Source organism: Microcaecilia unicolor, chromosome 1, assembly GCF_901765095.1.
Source record: "Microcaecilia unicolor chromosome 1, aMicUni1.1, whole genome shotgun sequence".
NCBI lineage: Eukaryota > Metazoa > Chordata > Amphibia > Gymnophiona > Siphonopidae > Microcaecilia > Microcaecilia unicolor.
Genome location: NC_044031.1, coordinates 541,339,262 through 541,358,650, shown reverse-complemented (window position 1 = coordinate 541,358,650; position 19,389 = coordinate 541,339,262). Strand labels below are relative to the sequence as shown.

The 19,389-nt window shown below is 48.0% G+C and overlaps 1 protein-coding gene across 1 annotated transcript in view; it reads left to right on the top strand.

The window, feature by feature from the left end:
- The window catches only part of CDH17 (cadherin 17), a 202,539-nt gene extending 193,306 nt beyond the window's left edge, over positions 1-9,233 (top strand). The window contains exon 21 of the mRNA XM_030216653.1: positions 8,553-9,233. Within this exon, the coding sequence (XP_030072513.1) occupies positions 8,553-8,665 (113 nt within the window). The 3' untranslated portion in view covers positions 8,666-9,233. The remainder of the gene's footprint in view (positions 1-8,552) is intronic.
- The last annotated feature ends 10,156 nt before the right edge of the window (positions 9,234-19,389 follow it).

Below are 19,389 nucleotides of genomic sequence, written 5' to 3'. Positions count from 1 at the left end.
GCCAGGGGGATAATCTTTTTGGAGAGAAGGTTGAGGAGGTCGCTGACCAAATCAAAGAGCATACTGATACCATCTCTTCTCTCTCCCACTGGGCGCCTTCTGCATCTACCTCCTCAGCTAGGAGGACTTTTGGTAAACCAAGAAGGAGTGCTTATTACTATCGAAAGCAAAGGTACAACCCTCGGCTCGCCAGCCTGTTCAGGCTGAACCCCAGCGTGCTTGTTTACATCAACAGCATGCACCAAAAGCCCCTATTGCTCCCCAGGCAAAGCAAGAGATGAGCTGTTGACTGGCTCCAGCAGAGCATAGCCACAGAATGACTTGCTGGTCAGGGGGAGGCTGAAGTTTTTTCATGAAAGGTGGCCCCCTTATAACCTTCGACTGGTGGGTTCTTCAAATAGTCTATCTCAGATATGCACGCAATTGGTATCTAAAACCTCCAGATTGTCCACTGAGAGCTCATTCCTTCAGCTCTCAGCACAGGCAGGTACTTACAGAGGAACTCTTAGCCCTTCTGAAGGCCCATATGGTCAACCTGTTTCAGTAGGGGAGGAAGGGCAGGGATTCTATTCCAGGTACTTCCTTGTGCAAAAGAAGACAGGTGAGATGCATCCCATCCTAGATCTAAGGGCCCTGAACAAATTCCTAGTCCAAGAAAAGTTCAGGATAGTTTTCCTGGGCACCCTTCTCGCAATGATTCAGGAAAATGATTGGCTATGCTCTCTGGACTTAAAAGATACATGTACTCACATCCCAATACTTCCAGCCCACCAGAAGTATCTTCGATTTCAACTGGGAACATATCACTTTCAGTACCATGTGTCGCCTTTTGGCCTCACGTAAGCTGCTAGGGTCTTCACTAAATGTCTAGCAGTAGTTGCAGCATCGCTACACAGAATGGGAGTCTACCTGTTCCCATTTCTCAAGGATTGGCTGGTAAAGAGCACCACATGGAGTCGATTTGAATGATTATTCGGGTGCTCAAGCTACTAAGGTTCGTTTTAAACTACCCCAAGTTCACCCTGTCCAGTGATTGGAGTTCATAGGAGCCCTGCTTGATATACAGAAGGTTCGAGCTTACCTTCTGGACATGAGAGCGGATACTCTTGTTGCACTCACTTCCAAGGTTCGAGCCTCCCAGCAGGTCACAGATCAGCAGATGTTAAGATTGTTGGGCCACATGGCTTCCACTGTGTATGTTACACCCATGACATGTCTTCACATGAGATCAGCTCAATGGACCCTGGCTTCTCAGTGGTATCAAGCCAGAGGAAGCCTGGAAGATGTCATCTTAGTGTCCCCAGAGCTTGTAAGCTCCCTTCAATGGTAGACCATTCGCTCCACTTTGACTCTGGGACTTCCATTACAAATTCCTCAACCACAAAAAGTGCTGACGAAGGATACATCTCTCCTGGGATGGGGGCTCATGTAGATGGGCTTCACACCCAAGGTCTGTGGTCCACCCAGGAAAATCTTCAGATCAATCTCCTGGAGCTCCAGGTGATCTGGAACATGCTAAAGGCTTTCAGGGATTGGCTGTCTCATCAAATTGTACTCATCCAAACAGACAATCAGGTTGCAATGTATTACACCAACAAGCAGGGGGGCCGTCCAGATATGGCATTGGGCTCGCCACCATGGCATGTTCTTTTGAGCCACTTATCTGGTGGGTAAAAACAATACTCTGGCCGACAGACTGAGCAGAATAATGCAACCACAAGTGGTCTCTCAAAATGGGCATTGCCCTCAAGATCTTTCGAGCATGGGGCACCCCCTCAGTGGATCTTTTTTTCCATTCAGATCAACCACAAGGTCCCTCAGTTCTGTTCCAGGCTTCAGGCCCACGACAGACTAGCGTCAGATGCCTTCCTCCTCAATTAGGGGACAGGTCTTCTGTATGCGTATCCTCCCATACATCTAGTGGGGAAAACTTTGTTGAAACTCCAGCAAGACCGTGAAACCATGATTCTGATTGTGCCGTACTGGCCGCAGCAGATATGGTTCCCACTTCTTCTGGAGTTATCCTCCAAAGAACCGTGGATATTGGAGTGTTTCCGACCCTCATCACATAGAACGAGGGGTCCCTTCTACATCTGAACCTCCAATCTCTGACTTTCACAGCTTGGATGTTGAGAGCCTAGAATTTGCTTCCTTGGGTCTTTTGAAGGGTGTTTCCTGGGTCTTGCTGGCTTCCAGACAAGACTCCACTAAGTGGTGCTGTTAATCTGATCATGAGCCCTTGTGCCAGACTGAGGCTTAGGAAGGACCTTGACCAAGGCCTAGGTTAGACCAAACAGGCGCTATGCAATACCACGGGCCCCAAAGCCCCGCACACTCAGGAAAATCAACAAGCACCACCAGAAAAGGCAAATAGACCACGCAGGCGGACTGCAAAGCCAATCTGGAACCCACTTATACAAAGTCCAAGCGTACGGGCCACAAGGCCAAACTGGAACCGAATCATACACTGGGAAGGGAAAAGATCAACGAGGGGTCCCAGAAGGGACTGGAGCACAAGCAGCGCACATAGCGCCAGGCAGTGGCACAAAGCAAAGGGCGACAGACCAAACTGGCGAATACAGACTACAACCAGAGGGAAAGAATACAAACAAAGGTTACACAGTAACCCACAGGGAAAAAGGGAAAGCCGGGGTCAGAATGGGACACTATAGACTCGGAACTTACAAGAGTGAAGCTCCACAGAAATGGCTGAACAGGGAAAAACAGACTGAAGGAAAAGGATGCTTTCAAATATAAGGACAGGAAAGAAGCAGGCCCACAAGAGTACAGAAAGGGATAAGGCAGACACCAGAGAAAGGCTGCCTAAAAGAGGTGGGGCTCACAGAAGGCAAATACCAAGCACTGCACATAAAGGGTTAACACTGAGTAAAGGGAAACTAAACAAACAAAACAGGAACGAGCTTACCACGGACAGAAAGGCTGCCTAACAGAGGCAGGACTCACATAAGGCAAATACCAGGCACTGCACATAAAGGGTTAACACTGAATACAAGGAAACTAAACAAACAAAGCAGGAACGAGCTTACCAGGGACAGAAAGGCTGCCTAACAGAGGCAGGACTCACAGAAGGCAAATACCAAGCTCTGCATGTAAAGTGTCAACACTGAGTAAAGGGAATCTAAACAAACATAGCAGGAACCAGTTTACCACAGAGAGAGCAGCACCACAGCCAGGCAGGGAGAAACAATGCAGAGGACAGACCCAGCTGCACTGCAGAGAAGCAATCAAGGAAACACTGGTTACAGGCCACAAACAAAAAGGAGAGCAAGCAAACTCCTCAAAATACACACTGCACCATGAGCACAGACTAAGTAAGAGAACTAGAGCTCAGCTGACAGGAATTAATGCTAGAGCATTCACTGTAGGGAGAGGTAAGTTTAAATAAGGTCTGACGTCTGACATCTGCTGCCTCAGACATCAGCTCAATCCCAGAAGCGAGTCCCAGTCATTCCCCTGTCTGTCTCAGTAGAATCATAACAGGTGCTATTCTTTCAAATGGAGGAGGTTTGCTGTCTGGTATGAGAGCAAGGCCCTAGATCCCCTTGCTTGCCCTACACAGACCGTGCTTGAATACCTATCAGAGTCTAGTCTCAAAACTTAGTGCAATTAGTGCTTATAATCAATGTATGGAAGGTAAGCCCATCTCTGGACAGCCTCTAGTTGTTCATTTCATGAGAGGTTTGCTTTTGCCCCCTGTCAAACCTCCACCAATGTCATGGGTTCTCAATGTCATTCTCATCCAGTTGATGAAAGTTCCTTTCAAGCCACTGAATTCCTGACATCTGAAGTACTTGACCTGAAAGGTCTTTTTCTTGGTGGCTGTTACTTCAGCTCGTAGAGTCAATGAGCTTCAGGCCCTAGTGGTGGATGCACCTTATACTAAGTTTCATCACAGCAGAATAGTCCTCCACACTCACCCTAAGTTCCTACTAAAGGTGATATCAGAATTCCACCTAAACCAGTCGATTGTCTTGCCAACATTCTTTCCCCGACCTCATGCCCAGTCTGGTGAAATCAGCTTCCACACCTTGGATTGCAAGAGAGCACTGGTCTACTACATGGAGTGGACCAGGCCCCACAGACAGTCCATCCAACTTTTTGTTTCTTTTGATCCCAACAGGATAGGGATTGCCATTGGGAAATGCACCACATCTAATTGGCTAGCAGATTCCATTTCCTTCACTTATGCCCAGGCTGGGCTGGCCCTAGAGGGTCATGTCATGGCTCATAATGTCAGAGCCATGGCTGCGTTGGTAGCCCACTTCAGGTCAGCCTTCATTAAAGAAATGTGCAAGGCTGCAACTTGGTCTTCAGTCAATAACATGTATAGAATGTTTGTACGTTTGGGAAGCTTGCCAGGTGCCCTTGGCCTGGATTGGCCGCTGTCATGGACAGGATGCTGGGCTCGATGGACCCTTGGTCTTTTCCCAGTATGGCATTACTTATGTACTTATGTACTTATGTACTAACACATTCACATCACACTACTGCCTTGAGCAGGATACCCGATTCGAAAGACAGTTCGGGCAGAGAGTGTTGCAGAATTTGTTTGGGGTCTAGAATCCAACTCCATCCTCCTAGGCCCATTTTATTCTGTTCTAGACTGCAGTCTCATTCAGACTGTATATAGTTTTAGGATAATCTATGTTATGTCCTTTCCGTTGCGAGGCCCAATTGTCCAATCTTTGTTGTTTTTGGTGAACCTGGATGCTAGGGATTCACCACTTGTGAAAATAAATAAGCCTGCATGTCCTCGCAGAAAGCGAAGCAGGTGTTCTCTGAGGACAGCAGGCTTTATATTCTCACAGTCCCTCCCACCTCTCCTTGGAGTTGTCTCCTCTATAATTTTTTCTTTATTTTTGCTGTAGTATTAAACTGAGGGGACTGCGTTCTCATGGTGGGCAGGAAGGCACTCGCGCAGGTGAGGTGGAGCATGTCTCGTGCTCCACAAAGCTCTTCTTATACTTGTTATAAATTCTGGACCAGGTGACAAGGGTCGGCGTCACCCACTTGTGAGAATATAAAGCCTGCTGTCCTCGGAGAACATCTGCTACAGGTAAGTACCTTTACTTTTCACGCAATTTTGGTCTGCCACTGCCTTGCCGCCCTGCCGCTCCCCACCCACTGCTGCAGCAAATACCTTGGCTGGGGGGTCCCCAACCCCTGCCAGCTGAAGCCTTCTCCAGCGCCGGTCTCTGGTGCCACCACATTGCCTGCCCTTCTCTCTCTTGTCCTGCATGCTCCTTTTAGTGAAACTCAATTTCACTAAAAGGAGTGTGCAGGACGTGAGGGTGAAGAAAGGGCAGGCAACGCGGTGGCGCCGGAGACTGGCGTTGGACACGGCTTCAGCTGGTGGGGGTTGGGGACCCCTGCCAGCAAAACCAGGGGCCTGGAGGAAATTTGAGGGGGCCCAGGCCCCCGTGGCCACACGTAGCTACTCCACTGACTCAGTCCAAGGTTATTGTCATATGGTTACATGTAGTAAGTCTCTACTTGTGATTAAAACTGCTTCACAAAGACAGTCATCTTTGTATCAGTGTTTTTGCTAACAGTGCTCTGTCTTTTTAAGAACATACAGTTCTTTGCTATTTTTGTTTTAGACTACATCTCCTCATTATTCTGTTTTCCGCTTTCCTGTTCCAAGTCATTACTGTATACATGCTGTTCTGGACCGGAGGATTAAAATGTTTTACCAATAGAAAAAGGGTTTGAGTTGAGCAAATCTGATTTATTGTCTAGCAGATATGCTTAGATATGCAAAATATTTACAGTACCCCAGCATTTTCCTCTGTCCTTCCAACCAGACCCCTCCCCCCCCTCCATGGCACACTTTATCCTTTTCACCTCTCTCCCCTAAAACTCTCCCACCCCTCCAACTGCACTCTCTCTCTTTTTCTCCTTTCCCCTCTAAAGATACTCTCTGCTCCTTCCCTTCTCCCCCTGGAGGTGTTGTCCCACACATATACACACACACACTTTTTTCTTCCATTCTCACCCCCAGGCACTTTCTCTATGTTCCTTCCTTCCAAGAAACTATTAGTACACTTCCAGGGTTGCCAGGTGGAAAATTTTTTTCCCACCCAAACGAGCCCAAATCCAGCCCAAAACCCGCCCAAAGTCAAACCCCCGCCCCTGACACCCCCACCCCCGCGTCATCACCCCCGCCCCCGTCATCGACCCCGCCTCCCCGTCATCGGCCCCGCCCAGAACGTCACTAACCCCGCCCAAAACGTCACTAACCCCGCCCCCCACGGCCGAAAAAACCGCTTTAAAAACCGCCCAAAAGACCCAAAACAAGCCCCAAAAACTGCAACCCGCCGCGGGCAAAAATTTCCCTCGGCGGGTCGCGGAAAACCGCCCAATTGGGCGGTAAAACCGCCCACCTGGCAACACTGTACACTTCCCCGAGGCACTCTATGTTCCTCTTTCTTAAGATATTATCTTTCTCTGTTCCCTTAAGTGATCCTCCTCCTCCCCACCCCCACCCCCGCCCCTGTGGTGTAGCCAGGAATTTTCAACAGAGGGTGTGTTTCTAGCTTGGCCTGCAAATCTCTCGCATTTCCCTCCTTCCCACTCCCCCGTTTACAGTCTATATCTCTCTGTTCCCTTCCTGGCCCCACAAAGCTCTCAGAATCCCCCCCCCCCCCACCCCACCATTTACAGTCGGGTATATTGACTCTCCCTTCCTGCCCCACAAAGCTCTCACAGTTTCATTCCCTCCTGCCCCTCCTCCCTGTTTACAGTCGTATCTCTCCCTTCCCTTACTGGCCCACAAAGCTCTTGCAATTCCCTCCCTCCCCCACTCCCCCTGTACCTTAAAATCACCTCCAGTCTTTGCTCAGGCAGCGCCATTGGCAATGGCACTCATAGGCTTCTTGCGGTCTACACCGGGGCTTTCTCTCTGAATTGTCCTGCCCTTCAGAAAACATGAAGTTGCGTCAGAAGGGGCGGGATAGTTCAGAGAGAAAGCCCTGGTGCAGGCCTCAAGCAGCCTATGAGTGCTGTTGCTGGCACTGCCCGGATGAAGACTGGAGGTGATTTTAAGGAATGGAAGGATAGCGAGGCTGGGAAGGGAGAGATGCTGGACGTGCGTGTGAGGGGCAGGAGGGAGAAGGGAGGGAAATGCAGCGTGACACCATTAATAGTAATCAACTGACAGGGGGTGCATACACAACGCATGCAACTTGAATGGTTATGCCACTGCCCCACCCCCCACCCCCACCCCAGAGTCACACACACACACTCTTTGTTCCTTTTTCTCAGGGCTGTGCCGACACGGTAAGCGAGGTAAGCATGGCAGGAGGGCGCCATCCTCTGGGGGGCGCCCCACCGCACCATGCTTACCTCGCCCTCTTCTCCCCAGATCCTTGTCCTTTTTTATTTTTGTTTAAATTTACCTCTCCGGCGCGTGGCAGCGTAGCGTTAGTGAGGAGGCGGCGCTCCCCCGCCCCGACGTGTCAGTCTCTTCCCTTCGCTCGGTTCCGCCTTCTTCTGATGTCAGAAATGATGTCAGAAGAAGGCGGGACACCGAGCGAAGGGAAGAAGACACATCGGGGCGGGGGAGCGCCGCCTCCTTCTCACTAACGCTACGCTGCTGCGCGCCGGAGAGGTAAATTTAAACAAAAAGGAAAACGATCTGGGGAGAAGAGGGCGGGTAGTGTAGCAATCATTTTCTGGGGGGGGGGGCGCACCGGCGGGGCCAACTGCAAGGGGGCACCGGAAACCCTAGGCACGGCCCTGCTTTTTCCCGCAAGGCATACACTCTCTCTCTCTTCTCTCTCCCCTACAGCAACTGCCACTGGCACTGTCATTCTCTCCCCGCCCTTCCTCTTGCAATTCACCTTCTTTTGTGTGCCGAGAATCTTTGGTTCCCCAAGCCTCCACGGTTCTTCAGCAACAACTCTATTTCACTATATCCTGCACATGTTTGTCTCTTGTCGGCTGGGTGTGCTCATGTACCCCACCCAAAAGACAGCCAGACATAATTTTATCCCACTGTGTTAATATTTTTCCCATGATAAATGTAGGATGGCTCATAAGAGGTTTAGGGGGACATTATCAATGTGGGCTACAGGTAAAATGGATTATTTTAGTATTAACCCAGATTATCCATAACTAGGTCTCATTGCATAAAGTGGGACTCTGTGCTAAAATAGCATGACTTGTGGTCAAATAACCCATCTTAACTTTATCCTATGGTGATAACCTTCCGCTTTAGGGGTATAGTTATCAACATGAATCACTAACTTGTGCTATTTTAGCCCCAGTCCTCTTTTATATAGTGAAACCTAAGGAGTGTTCTTATCAATGCAGGTTACCGTTAAGACAGGTTATTTTATCACTAACTCATGCTATTTTAGCACTTATGAAATGAGACCTAGTTACTAAAAAGTAGGGTTAACAGAAAAAGAACACATCTTAATGGTAGCCCACATTGATAACTTCCCTCCTTAATCGTAGCCCACGTTGATAACTTCCACCTTATTTTGAATGATGCTTATAGTAATGAAATATATTAATTATTTTTTCAGGGTTGATTGTGGCAGTTGTATTTATTAGACTAAATCAGAAGAAAAAAGATGAGAAGAAAGTGGATGCAACATATGCAAAGACTCCAGCCGAAACTTCTCAACTTAATATATAATTCCATGTATTCTACAGTATGGGTCTTACAAAAGCAGGTTTTGGTGTTTGTAACTGCATATTTGTAAATCAAGAAACACTGTTATGAAGTCTAACAAGAACATTCCAAAAAGAAGAAAGACAACAAAGATACAAAGAGTGTAGAAACACGTGGGAAGGAATTAATCTGGTCTGGTATTCTACATATATAATGGGCTAGTTTACAACAACAGTTAATAAAAGCATGTGGAAGGGAATATTAATGAATTCATATTTTATTAAATGACTCATCCACACATGCATGGAAGCTGGCAGTATAGGCTTGTTTTTGAAGAACAAAACTAGGGAGGTGATGCTTATGTGAGTAAAAAGAAAAAAATGTGGCATAGAATATTTATGGATGGCAGAAATAGCGAGATTGAGATTAAAAAATGCCTTTCACAATGATCTGCCACTTGTGCTCAATACTAGCACCCTTCTCCCACCGACTGGATCTCAACCACCTCTCTTCATACCAGTATTTCTCTATTCCTTTCACTTCCCTACCCTTACTGAGGGCCAGATGCACTAAAGTCAGGGCCGGTCTTAGCAAGTGCGGGGCCCTATGCAGACCAATCTGATGGGGCCCCATCCTAGCCCCACTCCCACCCTAGCTCCAGGGCAGGCCACCCCTCCCTCCGAGCTCCCGGGCCATCCCCTGGGCTCCCCAGCTCCAGGGCTGGGCTGGGCTCCCCAGCTCCCTCCCTCCCTCCCTCCCAGCTCCAAGGCCTCCCAGCCTCCCTCCCAGCTCCAAGGCCTCCCGGCCTCCCACCCAGCTCCAAGGTCGGTCTCTCTCTCTAAGGCCGCTCTCTCTCTCTCTGTCTCTCCCTCCCTCCCACCAGCTCCAAGGCCCCCCTCCCACCCAGCTCCAAGGCCGGCCGGTCTCTCTCTCTCTCTCTCTCTCTCTCTCTCTCTCTCTCTCTCTCCCTCCTACCACCAGATCCAAGGCCCCCCTCCCTCCCTGCTCCAAGGCCTGTCTGTCTCTCTCTCTCTCCCTACCACTCACCAGCTCCAAGGCACCCCACCCAGCTCCAAGGCCCCCCTCCCTCCCCGCTCCAAGGCCTGTCTCTCCCTCCCTCCCACCAGCTCCAAGGCCCCCCTCCCACCCAGCTCCAAGGCCGGCCGGTCTCTCTCTCTCTCTCTCTCTCTCTCTCTCTCTCCCTCCCTACCCACCAGATCCAAGGCCCCCCTCCCCTCCCTGCTCCAAGGCCTGTCTCTCTCTCTCTCTCTCCCTACCACTCACCAGCTCCAAGGCACCCCACCCAGCTCCAAGGCCCCCCTCCCTCCCCCGCTCCAAGGCCTGTCTCTCTCTCCCTCCCACCCACCAGCTCCAAGGCCCCCCTCCCTCTGAATTTTAAAGTTACGTCGTCGTCGACGTCGGGTTACAGCGGCCGGCAGGTAGCAGCAGCAGTGAAAAGCGTGCGAGCTGCTGGGCGGCGCTTTGGGAGGCTTCTTTTCCCTCGTTCAGCTCTGGTCCCGCTTGTTGCAGCTCACTTGCATTTTCTAATCCCTCATAAAACGGTCAGAGAATCGGCCGGTAGAGCATGCGCAGAGCAGCCAAGCGTTATGCTGGGTGCTCTGCGCATGCCAAGGACGTCAAAAAATAAAACAAACCAAAAAAAACCAATGTGCCTATGGACAGCCTTTATGGATGGCCTTTATAGACAGCCTTCGCCCACCCCCCCCCCCCACCCGAGGTCGCCGCCGCCGCTCCCCCCCCCCTGCCCTGCATTGAAAGAGCTTTCCGCAGCCCCGCACCCCCCCCAGAGGTCGCCGCCGCCGCTCCCCCTCTCTTGAAATGACAGCTTCCCCGCCATCCTCTGCATAAGAGCTGTAGTGTTCTTTCTGTGTCACTCTCACTCCCTTCCACAGGCAGGGATGGTATGGGGGCCACAGTGATACCCAGTGCTTTTTTTGTAGAAAAAAAGGTGCCGGTACTCATTACAGGCGGGGTCACCACATATGACTCCACCCCTATTATAGCCACATCCATATTAGCCACACCCCTTATACCAGCCATGGCGCATATAAACAGACATCATTGAAAATATTATGCTAGTATAGGAGAAAAATATAACGTGATTTTTTCATTATAAATAATTTCTGTAAGCTGTTACAGCTCCAGTATACCCAGTGCAAAATAAGACAGCAGGTGTTAATTCTCAAATTGGACATATTCCAAACATTAAAATGAAAATAAAATGATTTTTTTTCTACCTTTGTTGTCTGGTGACTTTGTTTTTCTATCCATATTGGTCCCAGTCTCTGCTTCTGCTGCTCTCTATCTGTTCTCTTAACTCCGTTTCCAGGGCTTTCCCCTAACCACTAGGAGTGGCCTAGTGGTTAGGGTGGTGGACTTTGGTCCTAAGGAACTGAGTTTGATTCCCGGCACAGGCAGCTCCTTGTGACTCTGGGCAAGTCACTTAACCCTCCATTGCATACCGCATTGAGCCTGCCATGAGTGGGAAAGCACAGGGTACAAATGTAACAACATTGTGAAATCCTGGTATATAAGGGGTCATTACCCAACAATTCAACAGAGTACCAGTGCACCATACCCTTTGGTTCCAGCAGTTTTGCATGTAGAGGCACACATCTTTGGCTTGCCTGACAATGGCATTCTTCATGAACCGGGGTCTAGAGGTGCACATGGAGGGCTGTGTTTGGGAAGGCTGCAGACATTTCATCAATGTTCCCTATGCAGGAGATGACACAGTCCGAGCTGGAGGCAGGGACTAGTGCCCACATGCAGCAGCAGCTGTTGGTAGAGGTGGAAGCCGATGTGCTGTCTTCTGAGGGTGCACAAGGGGAAACTGTGGGGGAGGCCCAGCATGAAGAGGACAACACCGAGGAGCTGCCTGCAGAGGAAGGAGAGAGTGAGGCAGTGGAGGTTGTTTTCTCCCCCCCCCCCCCCCCCAGGAATTTGCAGGTGTGGAACAAGGGGCTGGCAAGGCAGCTGAGGAGCCAAGGCAGGCCCATCAGGGACCATCATGCCACAGATGGCATAGCTTGCCACACAACTGCACACAATGTGGAGCTCATGGACTATCGCCACCAGAAGGTGCGGCTGTTCCTCTAGGAGGTGGAGGCACAACAGCAATGTGCCCAGCTGCTCTGGGGCCTGCAGGAGGGGATGGCTGGGATGAGCCACCAAATTCAGGGCCTACGTGAAGATCTGCATGCCGGCCCAGCAGCCATCACATCCTCTGGCAACACATAGCAATCACCTGCAGTGTCACCTGGTAGCACGGGCGACACCAGGCCTCCTCCACCAGGTTCCTCTGAAGGTGAACAACAGCCAGAACCTAAGTGGGCAAAGGTGGGACCCTCTGCACCCCAGGCCAGTGGGCCATCAAGGAGTAAGGCTACATCCATGCAAGCCCAGACCTCCATCCTGGGTCCTGTGCCCAGAGCACAGCAGGACACTGAGCCCACTTGGTCAGATTTCCGGGGGGGGGGGGGGCAGCTGAGGCAGGAGGCTGCGTTGGAGATTGAAGCCTTCAGATTTGACGCAATGGAAAACTTTGCTTTTCAGTTGATGACAATGGAACAACTGAGTTACTGGCAGCCTTTACAAATTGCTGGCAGGCATTTCTGCAAATCTGGGAACCATACTGATCATCTTTGTTCCGCAAGGCAAGAAGTTGGATTCTTAACACTTAACATTTGATTCTATTGCCATCAAGTCCTCTGGTTGTTCAAATAATAATGGTTAGTATCTGATCTGTAGGAAGGGAGGGAAGGAGGCAGTGAAATCACAATATATGCAAAAAATATACTGTAAATTACAATTTCTTCAATTTGTGCAGTAAATATATGCAAGAGCATCCATATAATATGTTGTATTTGGAGATGTTTTCAATAAAAAAGACAAAAATATATTAATAAAGAAGTTAAATGTCAGCTAGAGCTGTAAGATACCTTTACATCAGAGGCAAATATAATGGTCCAGACTCTCAGTGACCATTGCCACCAGGTAAAGTAGAGGTGGTGATACTTTGTGTGTTCAGTGGTCCAGGCTGTTTAAATGCACAGCTTGAATACATGTAGACTGGAATCTGTGTTGCCTCTCTTACACGTTTATCTTGTTTTTTTTTTTCACTGGCCTAATTTATACAAATGAGTTTAACGTTAGCGTTTAACTTTAAAAAAGGAGACTATGATAAAATGAGAAGAACGGTAAAAAAAAAACTTAGGGGGGCAACTGAGAGAGTAAAAACTGTACAACAGGTGTGGACGCTGTTCAAAAATACCATCCTGGAGGCCCAGGCCATACATATTCCGCGAATTAGAAAAGAAAGACGGAACTCCAAAAGACAGCCGGCCTGGTTGAAAAGTGAGGTGAAGGAAGCTATTAGGGCTAAAAGAAACGCCTTCAGAAAATGGAAGAAGGAACCGTCTGAAAATAACTAGAAACAGCATAAGGAGTGTCAAAGCAAATGCAAGGCGCAGATAAAGAAGGCCAAGAGGGATACGAAAAAAGATAGCATTAGAGGCAAAAAAAAACATGTAAAAATTTTTTCGGTATATTAAAAGCAGGAAGCTGGCAAAAGAATCGGTTGGGCCGCTGGATGACCGAGGGGGAAAGGGGCGATCAAGGAAGACAAAGACGTAGCGGAGAGACTGAATGAATTCTTTGCTTCGGTCTTCACCGAGGAAGATTTGGGTGGGATACCGGTGTCGGAAATGGTATTTCAAGCGGACGAGTCGGAGAAACTTACTGACTTAACGGTAAACCTGGAGGACATAATGGGGCAGTTCGGCAAACTGAAGAGTAGCAAATCTCCTGGACCGGATGGTATTCATCCTAGAGTACTGATAGAACTGAAAAATGAGCTGCGGAGGCTACTGCTAGTGATATGCAACTTATCCTTAAAATCGAGCATGGTACGGAAGATTGGAGGTGGCCAATGTAACGCCATTTTTAAAAAGGCTCCAGGGGTAGATCCGGGAAATTATAGACCGCGTGAGTCTGACGTCGGTGCTGGGGAAAATGGTAGAGGCCATTATTAAAAACAAAATTACAGAGCCACATCCGAGGACAGGATTACTGAGATCGAGTCAGCACGGCTTTTGTGTGGGGAAATCTTGCTGACAATTTACTTCAATTCTTTGAAGGAGTAAACAAACATGTGGACAAAGGGGAGCCGGTTATATTGTGTATCTGGCATTTTCAAAAGGCGTTTGACAAGTACCTCATGAAAGGCTACAGAGGAAATTGGAGGGTCATGGGATAGTAGGGAAATGTCCTATTGTGGATTAAAAAATGGTTGAAGGCTAGGAAACAGAGAGTGGGGTTAAATGGGCAGTATTCACAAGGAGAAGGGTAGTTAGTGGGGTCCTCAGGGGTCGTGCTAGGGACCGCTGCTTTTAATATATTATAAATGATTTAGAGATGGGAGTAACTAGCGAGGTAATTAAATTTGCTGATGACACAAAGTTATTCACAGTCGTTAACTGCGACAGGATTCTGAAAATTACAAGAGGACCTTACGAGACTGGGAGACTGGGCAGCTAAATGGCAGATGACGTTTAATGGAGCAAGTGCAAGGTGATGCATGTGGGGAAAAAGAACCCAAATTATAGCTACGTCATGCAAGGTTCCACGTTAGGAGTTACGGACCAAGAAAGGGATCTGGGTATCGTTGTCGATAACACACTGAAACCTTCTGCTCAGTGTGCTGCTGCGGCTAGGAAAGCAAATAGAATGTTGGGTATTATTAGGAAAGGTATGGAAAACAGGTGTGAGGATGTTATAATGCCGTTGTATCGCTCCATGGTGCGACTGCACCTTGAGTATTGTGTTCAATTCTGGTCGCCGCATCTCAAGAAAGATATAGTAGAATTGGAAAAGGTGCAGCGAAGGGCGACTAAAATGATAGCGGGGATGGGACGACTTCCCTATGAAGAAAGACTAAGGAGGCTAGGGCTATTCAGCTTGGAGAAGAGACGGCTGAGGGGAGACATGATAGAGGTATATAAAATAATGAGTGGAGTGGAACAGGTGGATGTGAAGCGTCTGTTCACGCTTTCCAAAAATACTAGGACTAGGGGGCATGCGATTAAACTACAGTGTAGTAAATTTAAAACAAATCGGAGAAAATTTTTCTTCACCCAACGTGTGATTAAACTCTGGAATTCATTGCCAGAAAATGTGGTGAAGGCGGTTAGCTTAGCAAAGTTTAAAAAGGGGTTGGACGGTTTCCTAAAGGACAAGTCCATAAACCGCTACTAAACGGACTTGGAAAAATCCAAAATCCCAGGAATAACATGTATAGAATGTTTGTACGTTTGGGAAGCTTGCCAGGTGCCCTTGCCCTGGATTGGCCACTGTCGTGGACAAGATGCTGGGCTCGATGGACCCTTGGTCTTTTCCCAGTATGGCATTACTTATGTACTTATGAGTTATTTCTACAACTGCTAAATTGTGCCACACTATATGGGGCTCATTTTCAAAAGAGAAAAACATCCCAAAAGTGGCATAAATCTGCATTTGGAGGTTTTTTTTCACAACAACATCCAAATTGGTATTTTTGAAACCAATTTTTAGACATTTTTCTATGAAGTCCTTCAGAAGTGTGTTGAAAGGGGGCGTGTCAGGGGCGTGTTAAGGGTGGGATCTGAGCGTTCCTAACACTTGGATGTTTTTCTGCCATAATGGAACAAAACAATAACATTCAGGGCTATAAGTTGAACATTTTGGTCTAGACCTGTTTTATTAATGAATAAGCCACAGAAAAGTACCCTAAATGACCAGATGACCACAGTAGGAATAAAGGAATGACACCCCCTTACTTCTTCAGTAGTCACTGACCCCCCCCCCCCCACCCCACAGAGATGTAAATGAAACAGTACATACCAGCCTCTATGACAGCTTCAGATGTTATGGCCAGTCCTATTAAAGCAGCAAGCAGGTCCCTGGAGTAGCTTAGTGGTCAGTGCAGTGCACCATACAGAAGGGGACCCAGGCCCATAATCCACTTGTAGTGGAAAGTGTCATCCCCCTCCCCCCATGAAAAACCCAGAACCTACTTTACCCACATATAGGTGACACCTGCAGCCAAAAGAGCTATTGTAGTGGTGTATAGTTGGGTACAGTAGGCTTTTGTGGATTTTGAAGGGCTCACCATCAAACATATAAACGGCAAGTGACCGACTCACCTGCAAATGCGCAGTAGAGTCGGACTCGGAACACTGAGAGTGTATAAGTCCAAGCCCCGCCTCCACCAGCAGTACAGCCCAATAGGGAGGAGAGCTTGGACATGGGCGTGGAAATCGGAGGAGGAGGAGGAGGGAGCAGGGAGGGGAGGAGGAGGCGGAACTGAGGGAAACAGACGCTGGGGGAGGAGGGCAGCGGAGAGAGCAGGGTTGGTGGACGGGGGGAGGGGGGAAGGCCATAGGAAAACAAAAAACTAGCCTGTTGTTATGAGCTTAATGGCTAGTCGAACATATAAACGGCAAGTGACCGACTCACCTGCAAATGCGCAGTAGAGTCGGAACGCTGAGAGTGTAGAAGTCCAAGCCCCGCCTCCACCAGCAGTACAGCCCAATAGGGAGGAGGGCTTGGACATGGGCGTGGAAATCGGAGGAGGAGGGAGCAGGGAGGGAAGGAGGGGGCGGAACTGAGGGAAACAGATGCTGGGGGGAGGGCAGGGGAGAGAGCAGGGTTGGTGGAGGGGGCGGGGAGGCCATAGGAAAACAAAAAACTAGCCCGTTGTTACGGGCTTAACGGCTAGTACAATATAAAGGGGTAATGGTGAGATGTGTACCTGGGACCTTCTATATGAAGTCCACTGCAGTGCCCCCTAGGGTGCCCCACTGCTCTGCTGGGATGCCTGTATGGCCAGTCTACTAGGAAAGCTGGCTCCTTCTATGTCCCAATGGCATGATTTTGTGCGTTTTTCACTTGGATGGGGTTTTTTTTTTTTTTTTAATGTTCCAAAAAGATAGACGTACTAAGCACAACAAAATCTAGGAAATGGTCATTTTCAAAGAAAAAAGAGAGACATTTTTCTGGTTTGAAAATGGTCATTTTCACTACTTGATTTCTGGATGTTTTTGAAAATGCTCCTCCACGTAACTTTGTAAGTCTAAGGGCCCTGTTTATTAAGATGCGTTAGTTTTTTTAGCGCGCCTACACTTAGCGCGCGCTAACCATGTAGGCGCCTATAGGGATGTTGTAGGCACGTTCATGGTTAACACATTACAAATGTTAACGTGTCTACAACGCTGCTTACTAAAAACGGGGCCCTAAGTGTTTTGAATATATGCCTCCATATATAAACCTTGTGCCCATCCCTGGTCCGCTTCAAAGCCTGACTCCCAGTCTATACATATGTTTTATGCATAGTACCCCTAATGGCTTGGTCTATGCATAAAATTATACCTTTAACCCAGGTAAATTTTAAATAATATATTCATGCAGTTGGCATTGGAACTAGCTGCATAAGTCTTTTAAAAATAATAGACCCAGTGAATTATTCAAATTTAAGTATTCACATGTTCAAAATGTTCCCTTGTATATTTTAAAAGTACATGTGGTTGAAAAATGTCACAAACAGATCAGGTTTTCAGACTGCCAACAATGAGTATGCATGAGATATATATTCATTGTGGACATTTTGAAAACCAGAGCTGAAGAGACAGTTGAGGACTACAGTTGTCTACTGATCTGAACCTAATTTTACATAGGTATGACATGATTATACAAGCTACTGATAAACATAAAGAAAACATTTCTACTCACTTTACCACCAAGACATGACCTTTCTTGATCTTTCTCAGCTCATGTCTATTTCTGACACTATCAAGAACTCCTGCCTACTCCCCCCTCCTTTGGAATTCTCTACCTTTGCCCACAGTAGTTCTTCCTCCTATCCCTGTAATCCTTCTGTCATCTTCCTAAGTTCTTTTCTGTATGTGTCTCTTTTTTCTTTTAGGGGCCCTTTTACAAAGGTGTGCTGAAAAATGGCCTGCAGTAGTGTAGACGTGTTTTGGGTACGCGCAGAATCATTTTTCAGCGCACCTGTAAAAAATGCCTTTTTAAAATTATTTTGAAAATGGATTAGCGGCAAAATGAAAACTGTCATGCATCCATTTTGGGTCTGAGACCTTACTGCCAACCATTGACCTAGTGGTATAGTCTCACGTGGTAACTGGGCGGTAATGACGTACATGCATCAAATGCCCCTTGGCACACGCCCATTACGCACGTCTGAAAAAAATTTATTTTTCAGACACACGTATCGGACGCACGCCAAAATTGAAATTACTGCAAGAGCCACACAGTAGCCGGGCTGTAACTCCATTTTGGCATGCGTGGGGTGCACATAAACGCTTACGCAGCTTAGTAAAAGGGCACCTTAATGTTTCGTCGGGCTCTGTTTTTGGCCTTTCCTCTTCTCTCTTTTGCATCCACAGACTTAGCATTCTGATCTCTTCCTTTTGTTGCAGGCACCACTGCTATACTGATAGCATCCAGATCTTTCTTTCCTTTCCTACCCTCCTGCTTCTGTTTCCAATTAACTCTCCTCATGCTTATCGTTAGCTTGCACCTGGATGCACTCCTATTCCTGCTGTTGAATTCTACCTATACTTTTTTCACACTTCTAATGTTTCTTAGGTTTTTGATGTCTTTTTTCAATATTGAATCCATTCCTTTGCTCTTTCTGAATCTGCCAATAAACTGGGTGCCATAGTTAATCAATTTTCCTCTTCTTTTCTCCGTAACTAAATTTTATTGTGTCAAATACTAATTTCTGTGAACTGAAAGGGCAATTCTACAAAGGGGCACTTACCGTATTTTTCGGACTATAAGACGCACTTTTTTCCCCCAAAATTTGGGAGGAAAATGGGGGGTGCGTCTTATAGTCCGAAGGTAGCGTTTTTTGACCTCCGTTCCATACTTACAGGATTCCATGTTCCCTGGTGGTCTAGTGACGTCGGGGCAGGAAAGAGGGGGCTCTTTCCTGCCCCGACGTCACTAGACCACCAGGGAACACGGAATCCTGTAAGTACGGGACGGAGGTCCAAAACCCGGACAAGACGCACCGGAGCACCTAGGTTTTAGAGGAGGGAAAGAGGAAAATTTTTTTTTTCCTCTTTCCCTCCTCTAAAACCTAGGTGCGTCTTATGGTCCGGTGCGTCTTATAGTCCGAAAAATACGGTACTTAAAATGCCTCTATGTTGATCCTATTTTATAAAGGCAAATAGTTGCCTATTTGTCTTTATAAAATTCTAGCATAAGTGGCAAGCGCGGATATTTATACCAGCTCTAGACCTGGTGTAAATGTCTGTGCCAACATTTCTCAAACATGCATGAAATTAGTATTTTATAATCTACACTAGTAAAAAAGGCCCGTTTCGAAACGCTATGAAACGGGCGCTAGCAAGGTAAATTCCCACCCATCCTCCCTTCCTTCCCTCCCGAGTTCCATACCCCTCTCCCTCCCTTCCTTCCTTGCTGAGTTGCAGAACTCCCTCCCGACCCAAGTTGCAGACCCCCCTCCCTCCCACTTCAAGGGCCCCACCCGAAGCACATCCACACATATGTCCCTCCCTCCCTCCCAGTTCAAGGGCCGTCAAGCCCCTCCCACCGCATTCCAGACTACCCCTCCCTCACATTCAACCCCCCCTCCGCTTTAATGTCCCCTGCACCCCCCTATCGCGACCCTTTGTACACCACCCTTTCCTCTGAAATACCTCCCC